At 33.3% G+C, this 18,047-nt stretch overlaps 1 protein-coding gene across 1 annotated transcript; it reads right to left on the bottom strand.

Moving 5' to 3' along the window:
* Positions 1–11,026: 11,026 nt before the first annotated feature.
* Positions 11,027–17,647, bottom strand: LOC129882468 (transcription factor bHLH61-like). The gene is made up of 4 exons (XM_055956767.1): positions 17,414–17,647; positions 16,798–16,929; positions 13,788–13,955; positions 11,027–11,321 (listed from the first exon to the last, which is right to left on the bottom strand). The coding sequence occupies exons 1-4, from the start codon at positions 17,489–17,491 to the stop codon at positions 11,226–11,228; spliced, it is 474 nt and encodes a 157-aa protein (XP_055812742.1). The 5' UTR covers positions 17,492–17,647; the 3' UTR covers positions 11,027–11,225.
* Positions 17,648–18,047: the final 400 nt, after the last annotated feature.

Below are 18,047 nucleotides of genomic sequence, written 5' to 3'. Positions count from 1 at the left end.
TCATACCAAGCCCTCTTGAACTCCCTTACTTTCCTCTCCTTAAACTTCTTCTCTTCAATTTGTTCGGCATAAGTCATAAGACTAGAAATATCCATCTCTTTGATAAGCATGGCGATGCAGCATTCTTTCATCACCAACTCCAATAGACTCGAAATAAACTTACTAATTTGGGCACGAGGATTGGATACCAAAGAAGGAGCATATTTAGATAATTTTGTGAACTTGAGGGCATATTCCCTTATATTCATGGTTCCTTGGTTGAGATTTATGAATTACAACACCTCTGCATCCCTCAACTCAAGTGGGAAGAAGTAATCGAGAAATACAACCTTGAAATTCTCCCAACCTATGGGACCCTGTTCAACCCTTTTAGCTTTTCATTGATTGTACCACACTTGAGAAACACCTTTGAGTTGATAGGCCGCCAATTATGCTTTCCCCTCTGAAGACACTCCCATAATATCAAAAATCATGAACAATTCATCAATAATGTCTTAGAGATCCTCATCAATCTTGGATTAATGAAACTCGGAAGGGTTCATCCTTGTGAAGTCTCTAACCCTTAATGCCAATGTAGATACATTTGGAGGGAAATCTACATATCGGTTCACTTGAGTAGTCACGGCTTAGACTAGCATCTGAAAAGCAACTCGAAACTCTACATTAGTCACTTATTCATTCAAAAGGTCATTTGGAGCTTGTTTCTCCTTTCCCTCAACATTTCTTTGAATGGAGTATCTCCGTGTAGGCATGATTCTGTAATCATAAATACAAAGTGTTAGAGGAAGAAACCTTAAATTTCAACTCTATACCATAATGGAATCATGAGAAAAGTAAAGTGCTTTCTAAGATGCCTTATAGCTTCCTATCCATAGATGTGGCATGCTTCACACTAATGAACAAAACTCTAATCGATGTGTCATGTTAGACTCCCTAAGAAACTTGAATCTTGTGCTCTGATACCAAGTTTATTAGGACTCGAGCTAGGACCTAGTCCTGAGGGACCCAATAAAGCCTCTTAGAATATCATTCATGAGCATATATAAGGTAAGAAAAGTAAATAAAACTAAATCAATATGTGGAAGCATAGTCTAGATAAAAGGAACATAAGTCTCAAAAGAGCAAAAGTGACAACATAGACTCCAAGAATATCTAACATGCCTCTACTAAGTCGATGGGGATATAAGACAAGCTTCTACCTCACCCATGACAACATAAGAGTAATGAAGTAGCAATTGTCAAATATGAAGTAAGTTTCATGTCTTCGAACTGTGACGAATCACGAACTATAAGGTAATAGAAAGAACTAGCCACGAATGAGAGGAAGATGAGTGTGATCTTCGTACCATGCATTATGATATAATACAACAACAACAAAAACCCAGTGAAATCCCACAATGTGGGGTCTGGGGAGGGTAAAGTGTACGCAGACCTTGCTCCTACCATGGTAGGATGTTTGTTTCTGAAAGATCCTCGGCTCAATAAAAACATAAAAAAGGTTAGATAAGGGTAAGAAGTTAAAAAGTTCAAGGCGATATGGTAAAGAAAATAATAAGAGCGATGCAGATAAAATAGAATAATCAAAGTACAGAAGTACAGAAAGTAGTAGATAATAGTAGAAATCAGAGCACATGAAATTATAGTGTGCTAATGCGCCTACTAATAAGGTAGAATAATGTGACTATGTACTAGCCTTCTACCCTAATGTGGGTCCTCCACACCCTCCTATCTAAGGTCATTTCCTTAGTAAGCTGTAGCTGCGCCATGTCCTGTCTAATCACCTCTTCCTATTATTTCTTTGGCCTACCCCTACCTCTTTTGAAACCATTTATGACCAACCTCTCATACCTCTGCACTGAGACATTTGTGTCTCTCTTCTTCACATACCCAAACTATCTCAGTCATATTTCCCGCATCTTGTCTTCCACCGAGGTCACTCCTACCTTGTCCCGAATAGCCTCATTTATAATCTTATCGCTCCTGGTATACCCACACATCTATTTCAATATTCTCATCTCAGCAACTCTCATCTTTTAAACGTGAGACACCTTAACTGACCAACACTCTGCCCCATATAACATAGCCAGTCTAACCACCATTTTGTAGAACTTGCCCTTAAGTTATGGTGGCACCTTCTTATTACAGAGCACATCGAAAGTGCGCCTTCATTTCCATTAGGATACAATGTAGGCAAAAATATGCTTTAGCACATGGAATGCACTAAGTAGGTGAGAATTATGCATAATCAATAATTATAAGACATAATGAATATGAATCATGAGATGCAGGACCAATATATTTAAAATATGAGTAAATTCATGAAAACATTAACACATTATAACTCATTGGTCAATGCATCAAATTATCATCATCATACAACACATTCATATGTGGGAGATAACCATAACTGACATTAAAACCATGTAAGCTATTATATGGAATTTTGGTGCCTCTCCATATAATGAAAAAAGAGAAATCTACTTTTCAAGGTAGACTCTACTCCGCTAACTACCCCGCTAAATGGGTTATCATGCTATGTAAATCTAGTAGTGTGGCCAATATGGAAATAATCATATGGTTTAAACGTAGTTGGAAGATCGCCAAATAAGAAGATTTCAAAGTAAGGATATAGCTTCTATGAAAGTGTTATGGCGAAGCCAAAATATTGAGGAGATGACGTGGGAAGCTAAATAGGACATGAGGTCCAAATATCCCCACATGTTCGTTCCTTCAGAAGAGTTGCCCCATATTTAAGTATATGAGGTATGTTACATATGTTCTATATGAGTTCTTGTATTGTTTCCTATTTTTCTCCAAATATTATTATCATTTGAGGATGAATATTCGTAACAAGGGAAGGATTTAACACTCTACCCATTTGAACATTTGAATTTACTTATACTTTTGGAATAAGTCTAAGACTTCTCAACATATTAGGGATGTTTTATTAGTTATTTTAATTTCACAAAGTTCGTATGTTAAGTGTGGAAGTCATGAAAGTTTTGAAATAAAAGTCGGCAAAAGTTATTGTAAATGTGGTTAAGGAATTCTATAAAACATTGGGTCAAATGTAACAATACATTTATGCTAATATATAAAGATTTAGAATTCTCATGACCTATCAAATCAAATTTCTATGAGTCTAATTTCTAACACACTAAACCGTTTATTTATACAACTTCAGAATAATGAGGTATGTATATTTTCATGAGGCTGCACAAGCAAGCAACTCTAAGAAGGTCCCCTAACTCTAAGTCAGTGGTATTCATAAAAGAAAACAATCTTCATCATTTCTTTAGTATAAAAAGATGAAAACATAGAGAAAAGATCAAAAGAAAGCTTCAAAATACTCTTTGGACGCTTAGATTCTTAACTCAGAAGTGTAACAGAAGTTGTTTTAGGCCGCGAGCTCATCGTTGTGGTATAGTTTTCTTATCAATTTAGGCTTCATTTTTTTTATCTACAAGGAGGCAGAATCTTAATCTTATTATTTCAAATATTTTGGTTGAGGTAATCTTATTTTTACAAGCCCCCTTCGTCATTTCATATTTTAACATCTTTTTTTATATAGATTTTTGAGTCACGTGATGGTTTTTTTGATATTATGATTGTCAAAAGCCCCTTTGTCTTAGTTATTTGACTATTATTGTTGTGTATTTGTGTTGTTAAGGTGATAAAGGTAGTGGGGGTTGGTGTGATTCTTATTGGAGTAACATACGATGATTGCTGGATTGAACGACGTGAACTACACCTAGTTATGTTGCCTTAGAAACTTGTCGCTCCCTCGAGATGTTGTTGGAATGTCTTTAATGTATTTACCTGCTGATTATTTTTGTGAGTGGCCTCATTTTATGGTTTGTACATTGCTGGTCACAAGTGTGACATTAGTGCCTTAATGATTACTTATGTTTTGTCCTTACAACCTTATTGATTTTCACGTTGTTGCATTACTTTGGATGGCCAAGCTTCACAGAGATACCTTTTGGGTTTTGGTTGAAAGATATGTTAAGGCTATTTTTTCTCTTCTGGTATGATCCTAATGTCCTAAGCTTTTTATGGCTGATAAATTATAGTTATTGACATGAGTCGTGTCCTATTGATTTTTCTACCGCCATATGATATAATATCTATCAGTGACACTCTACTCCTTACTTAGTTTACTAGAAAAGCATGTTATATTTTTTTGTTCAATTATGATTACTTATTCCACAGACACTAATACTGCATGATTTATAATCATATAGATTGATTCTTATACCATGCCTACAGGCTGGATAGACCGTGCCTATGGATATGGTAGACCGTGCCTTCAGGTTTGGTAGATCGTACCTATAAGATGAATAGGTTGTACCTACGGGTAGCATATATGTATTGTACCACAAAGCCTCAGATTTGTATTGATTCATGGCATATGTACATTCAGAAAGTTTAGATAAGATTATCATTGGGATCCAAGTAAGGGGCTAATATGGGTATTTAGTGACTGTTTGCGCTCGTTAGGACTTATAGTGATTGTGTGTTGTCTATACCTATCAGGCTTATGGAGTCCAGGTCAGGTTATTGCTTGTTATGTGTATATATTGTCTTGATATAGGGAGATAGGGTAATTGTAATTGTGTTTCACCCCTGCCTTTATAGTTTAGTACTTATACTTCAATTTCAACTTCTAATTTTTCTTACATGATTGGTACATTATTTAGTATTGACGCCTCTTTCTTGGGGAATTGAATTCATGCTTACGGATCCTAAACGACGATCGGAAAGACTTGCAGATTAGCACAACCTCTTATTTAGTTGATTGGCTGACTCCTTTCTTCTAGGGGTTTCTAGAGTCCTATAGGTTTTTTTTGTTGTTGTTTATAGATTTTGGGTTGGTCGGGGCCCTGTCCTATTAAAGTATTGTATTCATAGAGGTTTGTAGACTAGTGTATTAGGTTGTATAGGCATATTATTGGCAATATGGCCTTGTGTGTTGATTGGTGGAAGCTTTTTGATATACAGTTTAGATATGTACTTGTTTTCTACTTCTGTATAGAGATCAGGGTAACTTTTACAGCTTCTATAGCATTTACTCTTTCTTAGATACCATGGTAACCTCGACGACGCAAACAAGTTTGTGTGCTAGTAAGTTATTTCTTTATATAAACTATTGGGAGAAGTTTTTTTCTTAGTAGAGATGCTAACGGGGCCTTGCCAGTTGAGGGCTTATTTTTAAGCCGAGATACACTTGTTTATTTTTACTACCATGCGCCACTAGCAATTGCTTCAGCAGGGTCTGCTTTGGCCTAAGTTTTGATACTATGTGCCACTTCTGCCCCTTCAGTTTGTGGTGTGGCATTGAGATACATTATTAGACCACTCGTGCCTATATGGAAGGGGCAAATCCAAATGCCACACATATGGTCACAAAAATTCAATTGTCTTAACATGGGAGTTATTATATTTTTCCTTGATCCAACTTAGTGTCATGGAGCTCAAAGAAGAAGCGAGTGGCAGGGACGAATCTATTAAGGCCCGTTGGCTTGCCATGCAATCCACAAAATTTGACGGAAATGCAATGTGTATATATATATATATATAAATTAAAGACTTGCCACCTAGAGAACAAAAGTACTTTGGGGTGCTAGTGGTAAAGGGGCAGAATTTTGAACCTTACGTTGGGGGATCAAATCCCACTAGTACTTTTTTTTAATTTTTTTTAAAAAATATGCAATAGTCGGACACATTTTCTTTAACTAAGGAACGTTTTTTTAAAAAAAAATCAAATAGATCAAAAAGATAAATAATTTAGTTTGAACCTAGAATTGATTTAATCGATAAGCCTACTTAGCACCTAAAGACTCTAAATCCTAGATCTGTCTATGGAGAGTGGTTGCACGATCCAATACCAAGGTTGAATATTAGGCATTAGCTATGGCTACTGCTGATGTTACGTGGCTATAACATATTCTTAAGGAGATTCGTATCTCTCTTTCTCAAGCTCCCGCACTATGGTGTGATAATCTGTCTGCTACTTACCTCACTATCAATCCTATTTTTCATGCATGAACCAAATATATTGAATTGGATTTTCATTTTGTTTGTGAGAAAGTAACATCAAAAGACTTGGAAATTCGCCACATCAATTCCTTAGATCAATTAGAAGACATTTTCACGAATAACATTTCTTCTCGCCAATTTCATCTCCTACGTTTCAAGCTTGCAGTTGTACAACCACTGTTCTGCTTGTGGGGGCATGTTAGGTCATCGTCATAACAATAGTGCAATAATTGTATTTTATTAGAATTCATGCTTATAGTTTATCTCATGGAGAGTTTGTATTCAACTACATTTTTTTTCTAGTTAACTGGGATTTTTCATTCATAACCAAAATGTTTCAATACAAAGCAAAGAAGCTATGAGACTAATACTATCTCATTCTATCTAACTATCATCCTATTTATACATCAATCAAAGCAAGTAAAACTAAGTTATTACATTACAAATTGTCAACTCTCTACAGGTAATGATTGAGGGTCTGGAGTAATGGTTGTCAGTTTGTCTTGTGATGACCTCTGATATGGAGATGCATAACAATCTCTATAAGGACCTAGTATATGCATAATCTTCCTCGCTAAAATTTGATCATGTTCCTTTCTCGCTATATAACATAAACTATCATGACTAATGCACTAGTAACAATCTCAGCTTATCCAACAGTCTTCTTAGCAATAGTACTGATCCAAGATAGCATTGTTCTACAGTCACTAATGCTCTTTTGAAATCCCAGCCAGCTGCATTGTCGACCCCATAGAGTCTTAGTCTCTTGACACCCAAAATACAGATGATCAAAGGTTTCTTTAGTTGTACCACTAAACACACAGTCAGGTGGAACTTGTATGCCAAATTTTCTGAGCCTATCTACTATTACTAGACTATTTTGAATAGCTAGCCACATACTAAAATTAAACCTAGGGTGCACTCCATTTTTCAAGGTAATGCTCTTCCATTCAACTCTTGGGAATATAGGCATCAGATAGGTATATATCTTCTGAGTAGAGTACTTCATTCCCCTCTGAACCTTATCAATCTCAGCCATCAAGCATTCCTATCCAGCTTGTCCCTGTAGTAATACATCTCTACATTCCATTATCTTTCTTATTACCCAAGATGCAGTAGTAGGAATATGTACAGTTTTAAGCTCCCTATTCTTTATAAATAACTACGTACTCATTGGATCCATAGGAAGTCCTTCTTCCTTGCTATATTCAACAATTGCTTTAGTATTTCTACCTTATTCCATCGCTTAAGATCAATGATATTTAGTCCACCTGAAGCATTTGGTTTGCATATTGTTTTCTAGGATACTAAGGCTTTCTTAGGTATAGTTATCGTCCCTATCCATAAAAAAGTCCTGCAAATTTATTCTATAGCCTTTATGACCTTCTTGGGGATGAGAAATACTTGTGCCCAGTAGGCCTGGATTTCAAAAATCACTGATTTGATCAGTTGGAATCTTCCTGCATAGGACAACAGTTTAGTTGTCCAGCATGTTACTTTAACATTGATCTTTTCAATTAAGGGCATAAATTGATTAACACCAAGTTTCTTGAAAGCCAAGGGAACTCCTAAGTATCTTAATGGTAGAGTGCCCTATGTGAACTCCAGTTTATTCAGTAACTCCTGCTTAATGCGGTCTGGCACTCTAGCTATGTACAAGTGGATTTTATATGTATTGGCTTGAAGTCTTGAAGCTTTATAGAATCTCATAAATGCTTCATGTAATAGTTTGACAGATATCAAATCAGCTCTGCAATACATCAACAAATCATCAGCAGAGCAAACATGTATACTCTCTAACTTCTGCATCTAGGGTCGAAGTTAAAGTTCCCATTCATAGCTAGTTGTTTTAGCTATCTTCCCAAATATTTCGTAGATAGTAGAAAGAAATAAGGGGTCATTGGGTCTCCTTGTCTTAATCCTCTTTTAGCTAGGAAAGGTTTTGTCAGTCCTATAGTCAATAGTAAGGAATAAGATATTGTGGATACATATGTCATGATCCATGACATATACTTGGTAGGAAATCCCATCTCTATCATTAATTGCTTCAAGAACCCCAATTCTAAAGAGTCATAAGCTTTCCTCAGATCCACTTTGAGAATATATCTTGGGTACATACACTTTATTCCATAACATTTGAATATTTCATGAATAAATAGAACATTGTCCAATATACTTCTTCCCTAAACAAATGCAGATTGGGAGCACCCAACTAATCCAATGATCATATTCTTCAATCTACCTGTTAAGATATTTGAATGATTTTATAAAAAGAAGTGCAGCATGCTATAGGTCTGTAATCTTTAACTTTAGTAGGAAATTGAGCTTTAGGTACGAAAGTAATGGCAGTAGTATTTATAGAAGAAAGGAGAGTACCAGTGAGAAAGAATTGATGAATAACTTCCATAACATATCTTTTAACAACATCTCAAATATTTGTAAAGAACTCAAGGATCTCCTCATCTGTCACTACTCTGATAAGCTTTTTTTGTTGTTGTAGAGTTAGGAACACTCCTTTCTTGACAACCACAACATTCAAGCAAGACAAGTCATTTGCATTATCACCCATCAACCTAGTGGACATATTATTGAATTCAACTTCAATTTCCTCAGGATGTGTCAGTTTGATATTGTTCTCAGTGTAAATAGATGTGATGGCATTATGAATGGATCCAATCTTGCACTGGGCATAGAAGTATTTTCAATTAGCATCTCCATATTCCCCTCAAGTAGCTCTAGCTTTTATCCTTAGCACCTGCTCCTCCACCTTATTCCACTTTTCTATCTCTATCAACAGTTGTTTCTCCTAGTCAAATAACATTTGGTTCATTAAGTTACCTTGTATCTTCCTCTAAATGATATCAAGTTTTTCTCTACGTTTATGTAGCTTATGGGAATAGGATACGATATACCTGTCATTTCAATTGAACTTCATGCTTCTTAAGTTCCCCCTACATTCAACATAGCCTGACTAGACACTCTCATATCCCATACATATTTTAGAATACTTTGAAAATTAGGGTACTCTATGAAATTATGATAGAACCTAAAAGGCCTGGGATGTAATGTAGTATAAGGGCAGCACTTTATCACTAGGGGAGAGTGATCAGAGATTGAAGGGTTTAGAAAGTATGCTTCCATTGGCCCAAACTGTTGCAGCCAGTTGACATCTCCTAATGCCCAATCAATCTTACTATACACCCTTGTCCCTACTTCTTGTTTATTACACCAAGTAAAATTCCATCCTGTACTTTTCAGTGGTGCGAGTTGTAATGTATCTGGCATACCTTTAAACTCTTGGACCTCTCTAGCACACACATATGGTCCCATTCTATCACCTAAGCTTAACACATTGTTGAAGTCCCCACACAACACCCAAGGGTAATTATATTAAACATCAGCAGAGGATATAACATTCCATAATCTCTCTCTATAATTCTAATCATTCATAGCAAACACTACAGTAAAATAAATGTGAATATGAGTTTTTGGATCCTCAATACTATAGTGAATATTTTGATCCTTAACCTCAAGTATAGTAACATTTAGGCACTTATTCCATAGCAACCAAATTCTCCCATTTGGCATCTCACTATAATTATAACATGTTTTCCACCTCTGAGCAATCTTCTTCAGTATCTTCTGGCCTTTAAACTCTCTCACGTTTGTCTCTAGGCATCCAAACAATTCAATTTTGTGTTTGGCTAGAAAGAGTTTCACCACTTTCTGTTTGTGGGCCAGCACCTATTTCACCTTTAGCCCCCATGATTTTCTTGCCGCTACTTTGAAGTGGTACTTCTTCCATTATGCCTGAGCTCTTCGTCACCCATATGCTGGTATCCTCTCAGCAGTAATATAGTGGTGTTGTAACTCAGAGGTGTTACCTTTGTCCCTTTTCAGTCGTGGATTAATAGCTTGCCAAACTTGTTGCCTCTTTCTTCGCTTCCTAGAATTCATTCTTATCACTCCATGATCTGCCACCTCCTTCTCTTGTCCATTCTTAGATACTCTGCATCAGCCCCTTGATTGACCTCCTTCGTATACCAACATTCAACATCATTATTTCCAAATTTCAAGTATTTGTTGCAATATTTTGGTCTCTAATCATATTCAACTGATTGATTCTATGGCTCAGAAAGGGTTTCAATCACAATCAACTCAGGCAATGGTTGTGACACATCCACTTCAATTAGAATCCTAGCATATGATATCTTCTTTGTGTTAGTTGTGAAATTATCGGTGTGTATAGGTCAACCCACTGCACTAATAATTTTACTCAACGCTTCCACTGACCAGTAGCCCACTGGTAGTCTAGAAAACCTTACCCATAGAGGAATTAAGCTAAGAACCTCCTTGTCTAGCTCAAAGTCCAATTCCCATTGCTTAAGAACTAAAGGTTGATTATTGATATAGTATGGCGTTGCATCAAGTACCCTCTCTTTTGTTTGCTTATTCGGGAATTTGAAGATGGAATAACCATCATCATGAAAAAGAACTCGAGGTTTGGACTTCCACACTCTATTTGAGTAATTCTCCATTTGAGTAATCGAGGTGTGTCTCCCAGTACATAACCAATTAGTGCAGATTCCCAGGTCTTCACATGGTCCTTTATATCATCTTCCTCGATTTGAAAAGTTAAAACCCCATCCTTCAACAACGGAGGGACATAGTTAAGCGACTTGCCCTCACTTCCGTTTCCCCGTTCTGGTTCAATGGTCGGAGTTGGATGAGCGGATGCTTCACCATCAGAGAACTGTAATCGCTGAAGTGGTTCCTTACTCTCTTGGTTTACAGATCGTAACTGCACCTCATCCTCCAAGCTACTTGTATTAGCCGCCTCAGCTATAGATCGAAATCCTGGAAAATAGCTCCCAAAAATGATAGGCATAAGATTTTTAGGTATTCTTAAAGCTAGAGTAACATATTTTCGGTCGGAGGTCGTTGCTCTATGCCGTGCCATACCTAATTCTGGTAACAATTGTTGTCGTATTCATAAAATCTTTACAATATTAATCCTCAAAATGAAGGAGATACAAAAAAGACTTTTCCTTTTTGCTTATTTGCCTCGTTTGTTTCTTTTTGTTACATTTCTTTTTTTTTATTTAATGGTTTTTTAAGGGGTTGGGGGGGGGGGGGGGGGGTTGAAAGAACAGAGGGAGGAGATCAAATAACTAAAGCTGATTAAATTAATCTTGTTCTTTGTGTTGGTTCCAGTTCCTTATAGCTTCCAAGACTGCTTGTTTTACCATTTGGGCATCTACGCGTTCAATCTGTCCCTCGTTCTGCAAAAGTAACAACTTTTTTAGCCAGTCATATGGATTAAATTTACATACAATAACGCGGAAAGAGTTTACATTATCACTATGGTTTAACTTCTAGTAGTACTAAAGTTATATATAATTATAACTTTGTATTATTTCCACTGTCCCAATTTGCATTTTCTTTTTGCTGGTCTAAAAAAAGGGATGCATTTTTATATTTAGTAATAATTTAACATTCAACATCTCATTTTATCTTAATTGAGATGATTTATGATTACACAAATATGTATGATTTGTTTTATCAAGCAAGTTTCAATAAAATTATTTTAGTGCTTAAATTTCATGTCCAGTCAAACAGTTTCACACCAGAGAAGAGAGTAATATTGCAACCAAAAGTTAGCTCGTGGCTAATGTATGTAATCCCAAGCTAGCTAGTGTTCAACATCCACATAAGAAGTTAAATGAGTCATATTAGAATCGGTTAAATATACTCGATTGTATAATTGGGTAATTTTACTATTTTTTACACAATTAAACTCCTCATATGAAAAAGAAATATGCCATCAGTAACATTAAGGGGCGAGTTTAATTTGTGTTTACTAACTGTTCAAATGAAAATAATGAAATATTAATTAGAATAAGAAGCAGTAACTTTTGTAATGGATTTTTAAGATTCAAACTGGGTAGGGCTCATTCGGCCAAGGATTTTTTTATACCATGAATTCTAAATCTGAATTTTTGGCTAATAAAAGAGCAGCTTGTCTTTTGATGGTTTTGTAATGGACAAATAATATCAGTTTGAATAAATAGCTGAAAACCTTTTCCTAGAAATAATATTAGTTTGAGCAATTAATTATCAAACATTTCCTCGAAATCGTATGTACGTCCAATTAAATACGTAAATTTGTAACAATACCATACCAGAGGTACCATATCAGAAAACCTTAAGTTAAGGTTTTGAATTGATATGCGTAATGCAATCTTGTAATTTTGTGGTTCTAAATTTTGTTTTACCGCAAAAGATTATTATGATGATTCACATTAATAGTAGCATTTATTTTTCTATTCTTGATTATTTTAATTATTGATTAAAGATTATTATAGAACAGTAAATGTGATGTAAGAACAAAATAGATTAAACTATTCTATTAATATAAATGAACTTCTTATAATATGATTTCTGTTGAAATTAATTTTTCAGGTGATCACTCAAATAGTAATATTTATGATTGTAGGAAGCCATATTTTTTGATAATTCTAATTTTCTTCGATAAGAAGTGACTTGCATACATTAAAACTATTAACTAGTTGAGAAATCAACTCGTTTCATTGATATGAAACTAGATTAAGGTATTCCAATTTTTTGGTGAATAAACGTGAAAGCTTCTTAAAAGAAACAATTAAAAAAGGGCCACTCATCAATTGGTATTTGGTCACACTCAATCAAAAATCCAAAGTGTGTGGCTCAAATAACGAGGTGGTTATGTACAAGTCACACGTGAAGTTTTAAACAACAGCATGGACAAAAATATTTGTAGACAAGTACTCTTTTCATCCCACTTTATGAAAAAAAAAATTAGTCCAAAAGAGAAGTTTCAAAATAATTGTTTTAAAATCAAGAAAGAATTATTACTACTTTTCTAGTTCTATCCTTGCAATTAAAGGATTAAAACAATAATATTAGTACGGTCTTTATTTCATATTATTTGGCTCATATTGACTTGATACATTTTTTAAAAAAGTATTTGTTAGAGATTTATTTTATTAAATTAAATTTATTAATTATGCTTTAGAAATTTAACATTGACTATTATTACATTATTACATTATTTAATAATGAAATTAGTATTGAAACAATATTAAAACTATCTTGATTTGTTAAAGTAGATGAGTAAAAACAAAATTAAAACCTATTTTAGTATAAAGTCAAGTAATATGAAATGGTGGGAGTAACACTTATTCAATAGTAACACTTCCGAATAAGAAATAAATAAGAGCCCCTTCATAAATTGTGTGTTATTATATACAATATAATTTCTCTATTCACTTTTACTTGTTCATTTTGAACTTTGCATCTTTTTTAAGAATAATAATTTATATAAGCATTTTATTACAATACTCATATTCATTGATATAAATGTTAGATCTTGAAAAATAAATTGGGAATAAATAATTAATTTTGAGAGTAGAACATGGAAAAACTATTTATCTTTCTATTGATATGTTAAAATTGGCATGTAAAAGTGAAAATCTATTTTTAAAATACTTGACAAGTAGAAGTGAACGGATGGAGTATTTATTTAATAAATGGTACGTGCGTGTTAAAATACTAAAAGAAACTAAAAATGATACAGAGGTAGTATATATACCAATTTTTTTAAAATAAAGAAAATATACTTTCCACCAACAAGAGAAAAGGTAGTCTTTAAATTTTAAAGAAAAATGTAGACATGGAAATTAATTAGGGAGAGAAATAGAAAATCTTACATCACTAACAGCTTCAAGACGAAAACTATCGGAACAAGAAACCCTAGCATCCAATAATTCAAGGCCAAGCTCTTCAAAGGCTTCCAAAATGGAGACTAGCAAACCAGGGCAATTCGTTTTTGAAAACACATTTATTATGAATCCCTTTTCTAGGGTTTCAACTGTAACCTGTAGGGTAAAGTTAATTAGACAATTTCTCATACTCAATGTACTGCACTATAGATAGGAATGTATATCTTGTTTGAAGAAAAAAAACCAATTATATAAATCCAACATTAAAGGAGAAAAACAAACTAAAAGATTCAAGGTATATACACTTTTACGGTAAATATTAGTACCCGTTTGTTTTTCACATTCTCAGTATAGTTTAACATATAATAGTAGGTCGTTTAATATTATTGCCGGGTTAATAATTAATTGTTATGATACATATTTACGTGTAATTAACAGGATGATGTAACTATTTTTTATGGCAACGGTGTATCATGACTTTTTAAGAAATGAGTGTTTAAATTTCGTACATAGTCAATATGAGAATTTTTACACAAACAGTCACTTTTAACCTATTTTAAGGGGTGATCTATCATGAAATTATAAAATTTTTATTCTTAAACAAATTACTTGTAGATATCATTACGATAACGTGATAGTGTTGAAGATACATAGCTTACTTTGATGTGATGAATAAAATGAAATAATTTGGGGATAACTTTTTAGTATGTCCCTTTTATTTTTTCTGTTTGGTTACAAAGTTTGAGATAACTTATCTCAAGATTAATAACTAGTACTCGGATAAGCTATCCATGCCTCTGAGTGGAATAATATTTGTTAGATAACTTATTTCAGAATTAAAATTTTAAAATGACAAAAATATCTCCTGAAACCCTTCTATGTATCCCTTTTCACACATTTTACACTTATGGAGAGAGTATTTTTGTAAACAAACAACTTATTGCTAAATCTTTTGCAATCTATATTATTTATAATCTAATAAACCAAATATTCACCAAGAAATAATACAAGTATAAATAATTCCTACATAGCTAATCACATAATAAATCGTATTCAAAACAAGCGACTATAAATTATAGTTATAGTCGGCAACTCTTTAATTTTGTTGCCAAAATATCGATCAAGCCTCTACGTTATAAAAGCAATACAGTAACAATTTCCTAAAGGAGACATACGTTGTCACATCAAACAATTGAAATGTAGTTTCTGAAAAGTAAATATATATAATTTTTCTTGTTCAATTTATCAACATTTTAAAAATATATTTTCTTTATGAAACAAGCTCCTTGAAAATGAGAAAATTTACTTTCCTAGTACATGATAGTAAGGAAAACAAATTTCACAAGTGACATTCTACATTAAGTATGTCCTCCTCACGCTTCAACACATCTCATATTCATCCTCATCTTTGTAGCTCCCATCCCACCACCTACCCCACCTTCTATAGCATTTGTCTAGAGATCACATATAAATGTTTTTAAAATTATATATTTTTAATAATATAGCAAACACACAAAAAAACCAACTAAATTATTAACTTAGAAATTTTTCCAAAACAAATATTTTTCATGAAAAACAATTTTCTTCCTACTAAACGAACCCTTGTTGTCTGGTCAATGTGGTAAATGAAATTGAAGAACACAGAAAAAAAATGTAAGCGCGGCTTCTACTACAAGAGGAAAATAATAATATAAAGCTGTCTTTTTGGTAGTTTATGTGATACTCTCGACAAAACTATTCCGCAATGAGGGAGCAAGAAATAAAGGGTCTCGTGAGTTATTGAAAATAAGTTCATATTAATCGTACATCGAAAAAGGATTGGCAAAATCATGAACTTTATAAAAATAAAGCGTTTATCTATCATGTGCAAACACACTTTAAAGCTAGCAATAATCTAAATGACAACTCTGTAAGGTCCATTAGGCAGGCCAAATTAAGCACACTTGTTACTGCGCAACAAAGCAAATTATTTGTTGAATTAAAGGGGAAAGCAAAACTTTAGTCCATTTATAACTTGTGATTACTTTTACTTGAAAATCTATTGGAGCTTGGACACAATGTTTGAATATGCATTAGAGTATGGAAGGACATCACCATTTGAGAGTCTTATTAATATAGTTTCGAGAGCCAAATATTTCAACATTGACGAAGACTTAAATATCAGACATCTCGGGTATGTTCTTTATGGATTCAACGAATTCAGGAAATAAGTACGCTTCTATCCATTTTGATGTGACACACTCTTAAAATAAAGTAATTAAAATGATAATTTTATTATATTACCTTTTTAATATAATAAATTTAATATTTGAAAAATAATTATTGGTAATAATAAGAGTTAATTAGAAACTAGTAATAAATTATATATTAGTCTTCTAAACTATATATGTAAAAATGGATATTTATTTTTAGTCTCCTAACAAATAAAGTGGACGGAGGGAGTAATAAATATCCCGCTTTGCTCATGTATTTAATTAAAATTGGTTGATAAAGAAGGGATGTATTTTGTTACCAATGTTTTTACTATTACTTGTAATTATTTCCTTCATTATAATTTATGTTTGTAACTTTTGGATTTCGAGATTCAAATAAATATTTTTTATCATAATTTTATCATATGTCATTCACATAATTTGATTTTAAATTATTGAGACATATAGTATTTGTCACATAGTTTCTAAATATGTAAATTTTATTTTTAAACTTGTAAAAATTTGATGTCCAAATTTCTGGTCAAACAAATAGGTTTGACTTTTGAAATTTGAATCGTGCCACATAAATTAGGACAAGAAAGTATTTTACTCGATTTGAAAGCTCCTGTGCAGCATCTACTGCGTTTTGTAATAATTTGTAGTTATTACTGCAATCCATTTTTAACAAAAAAAAACTTCAAATTGATGATTTATATGCCCAAATAAAAAAAAGTCTCAAAAAGAAGGAAATTAAAAGTAAAGGGCTAAGCTATTTAGACCCAAAACAATAGCTAAGCTATACATACCTCTGGTAAGGAATCTTCGTTGTCATCATGAGAAGGTTGTGAAGTTGAAGCATCTTCATTTAACTTGTCAATCCTTTCCTTTAATTCCTCTATATACTTTGATGCATGGACGATGATTGATGTCTTATTCACCTGAAAAATTAACCAATATTTTGGTAAATAAAGCTACCCATTCAATTAAACAAAACAAAAAAGAACTAAAAGATTTACTTTTTAACCGTCTTTACACACTTTGGAGAAAGGTTGATCTTAGTAAACAACAACTACACAAGTGAGGTCTAGAGGGGATAGAGTGTATACAGACCTTACAAGCACTATTTCGTGGAGTTAGAGAGATAGAAAGGTTGATCTTAATCTGTCTTTAATTTTTTTTGAATATCTTGTATAGAAATCCGATTCAAAATACAAAATAGAAATGAAATGTTTTCATTTTGGAAGATGATTAAACACTAATTATTCCAATCGGCTAATCAAAAAGGGATTTAAATATTTCTTCTTTCATAAAAAATTAATTAGAAAGAAAAAAAGTTAATTAATCCCTTTAAATTAAAAGAATCAACATACATGTTGTAAGGCAAAATAAATAAAATGAAAGTCAAGATGTGAGTAGCTTTACAGAAGGGGAATTAGTAATTGAACCGAGTTGCTCCAACTGTTGATTGAGCAATGCTTTTTTTTGCTCTTTGGATCCCATGATATTAATGTCTTCTTTCTTTCTTTCCTTTTTTGTTTTGTGGATTCAATTTTTTTTTTCTTCTTCTTCACACAAATATTGCTGGTATTTTTTAATGGCTTTTTAAAGAGGAGATGAGATTTCAAAGACAAATATGATCTGTTTGTTTGTATCCTGCATGAGTACCACAAGGTTCACAGGAGAGTATGACGTACTGATAATTTAGTTTAATTCGTCATAAAAAAAATGGAAAATTGGAAATGACTGACTTGGCCTTTCCTTATCAACCCTTTACCAAGAGCTTTCTTAATTAGGGAAAAAAACTTTAAATTCCCATAAAAATGAAAATTCGTTTTGCTTAATATATGAGGTGGCAATTAATCCGCTTAACCTTTTTTTTCTTTCTAAGATTTTCTTTGTATCGGTGCGTGCACATCAGCACATGTATAGAGTGTAGAAGAGGAAACAGTCGTCCTACCTTGGTAGGAGTCAGGTCTGTGTACACTTTATCCTCCCCAAACCCCACGTTGTGAGATTTCACTGGGTCGTTGTTGTTGTTGTATTAATGCACTAAATA

This window comes from Solanum dulcamara, chromosome 3 (genome assembly GCF_947179165.1).
Source record: "Solanum dulcamara chromosome 3, daSolDulc1.2, whole genome shotgun sequence".
Taxonomy (NCBI): Eukaryota; Viridiplantae; Streptophyta; class Magnoliopsida; order Solanales; family Solanaceae; genus Solanum; species Solanum dulcamara.
Note: the sequence above shows the minus strand (reverse complement) of the source record. Positions and strands in the feature narration are given on the sequence as shown.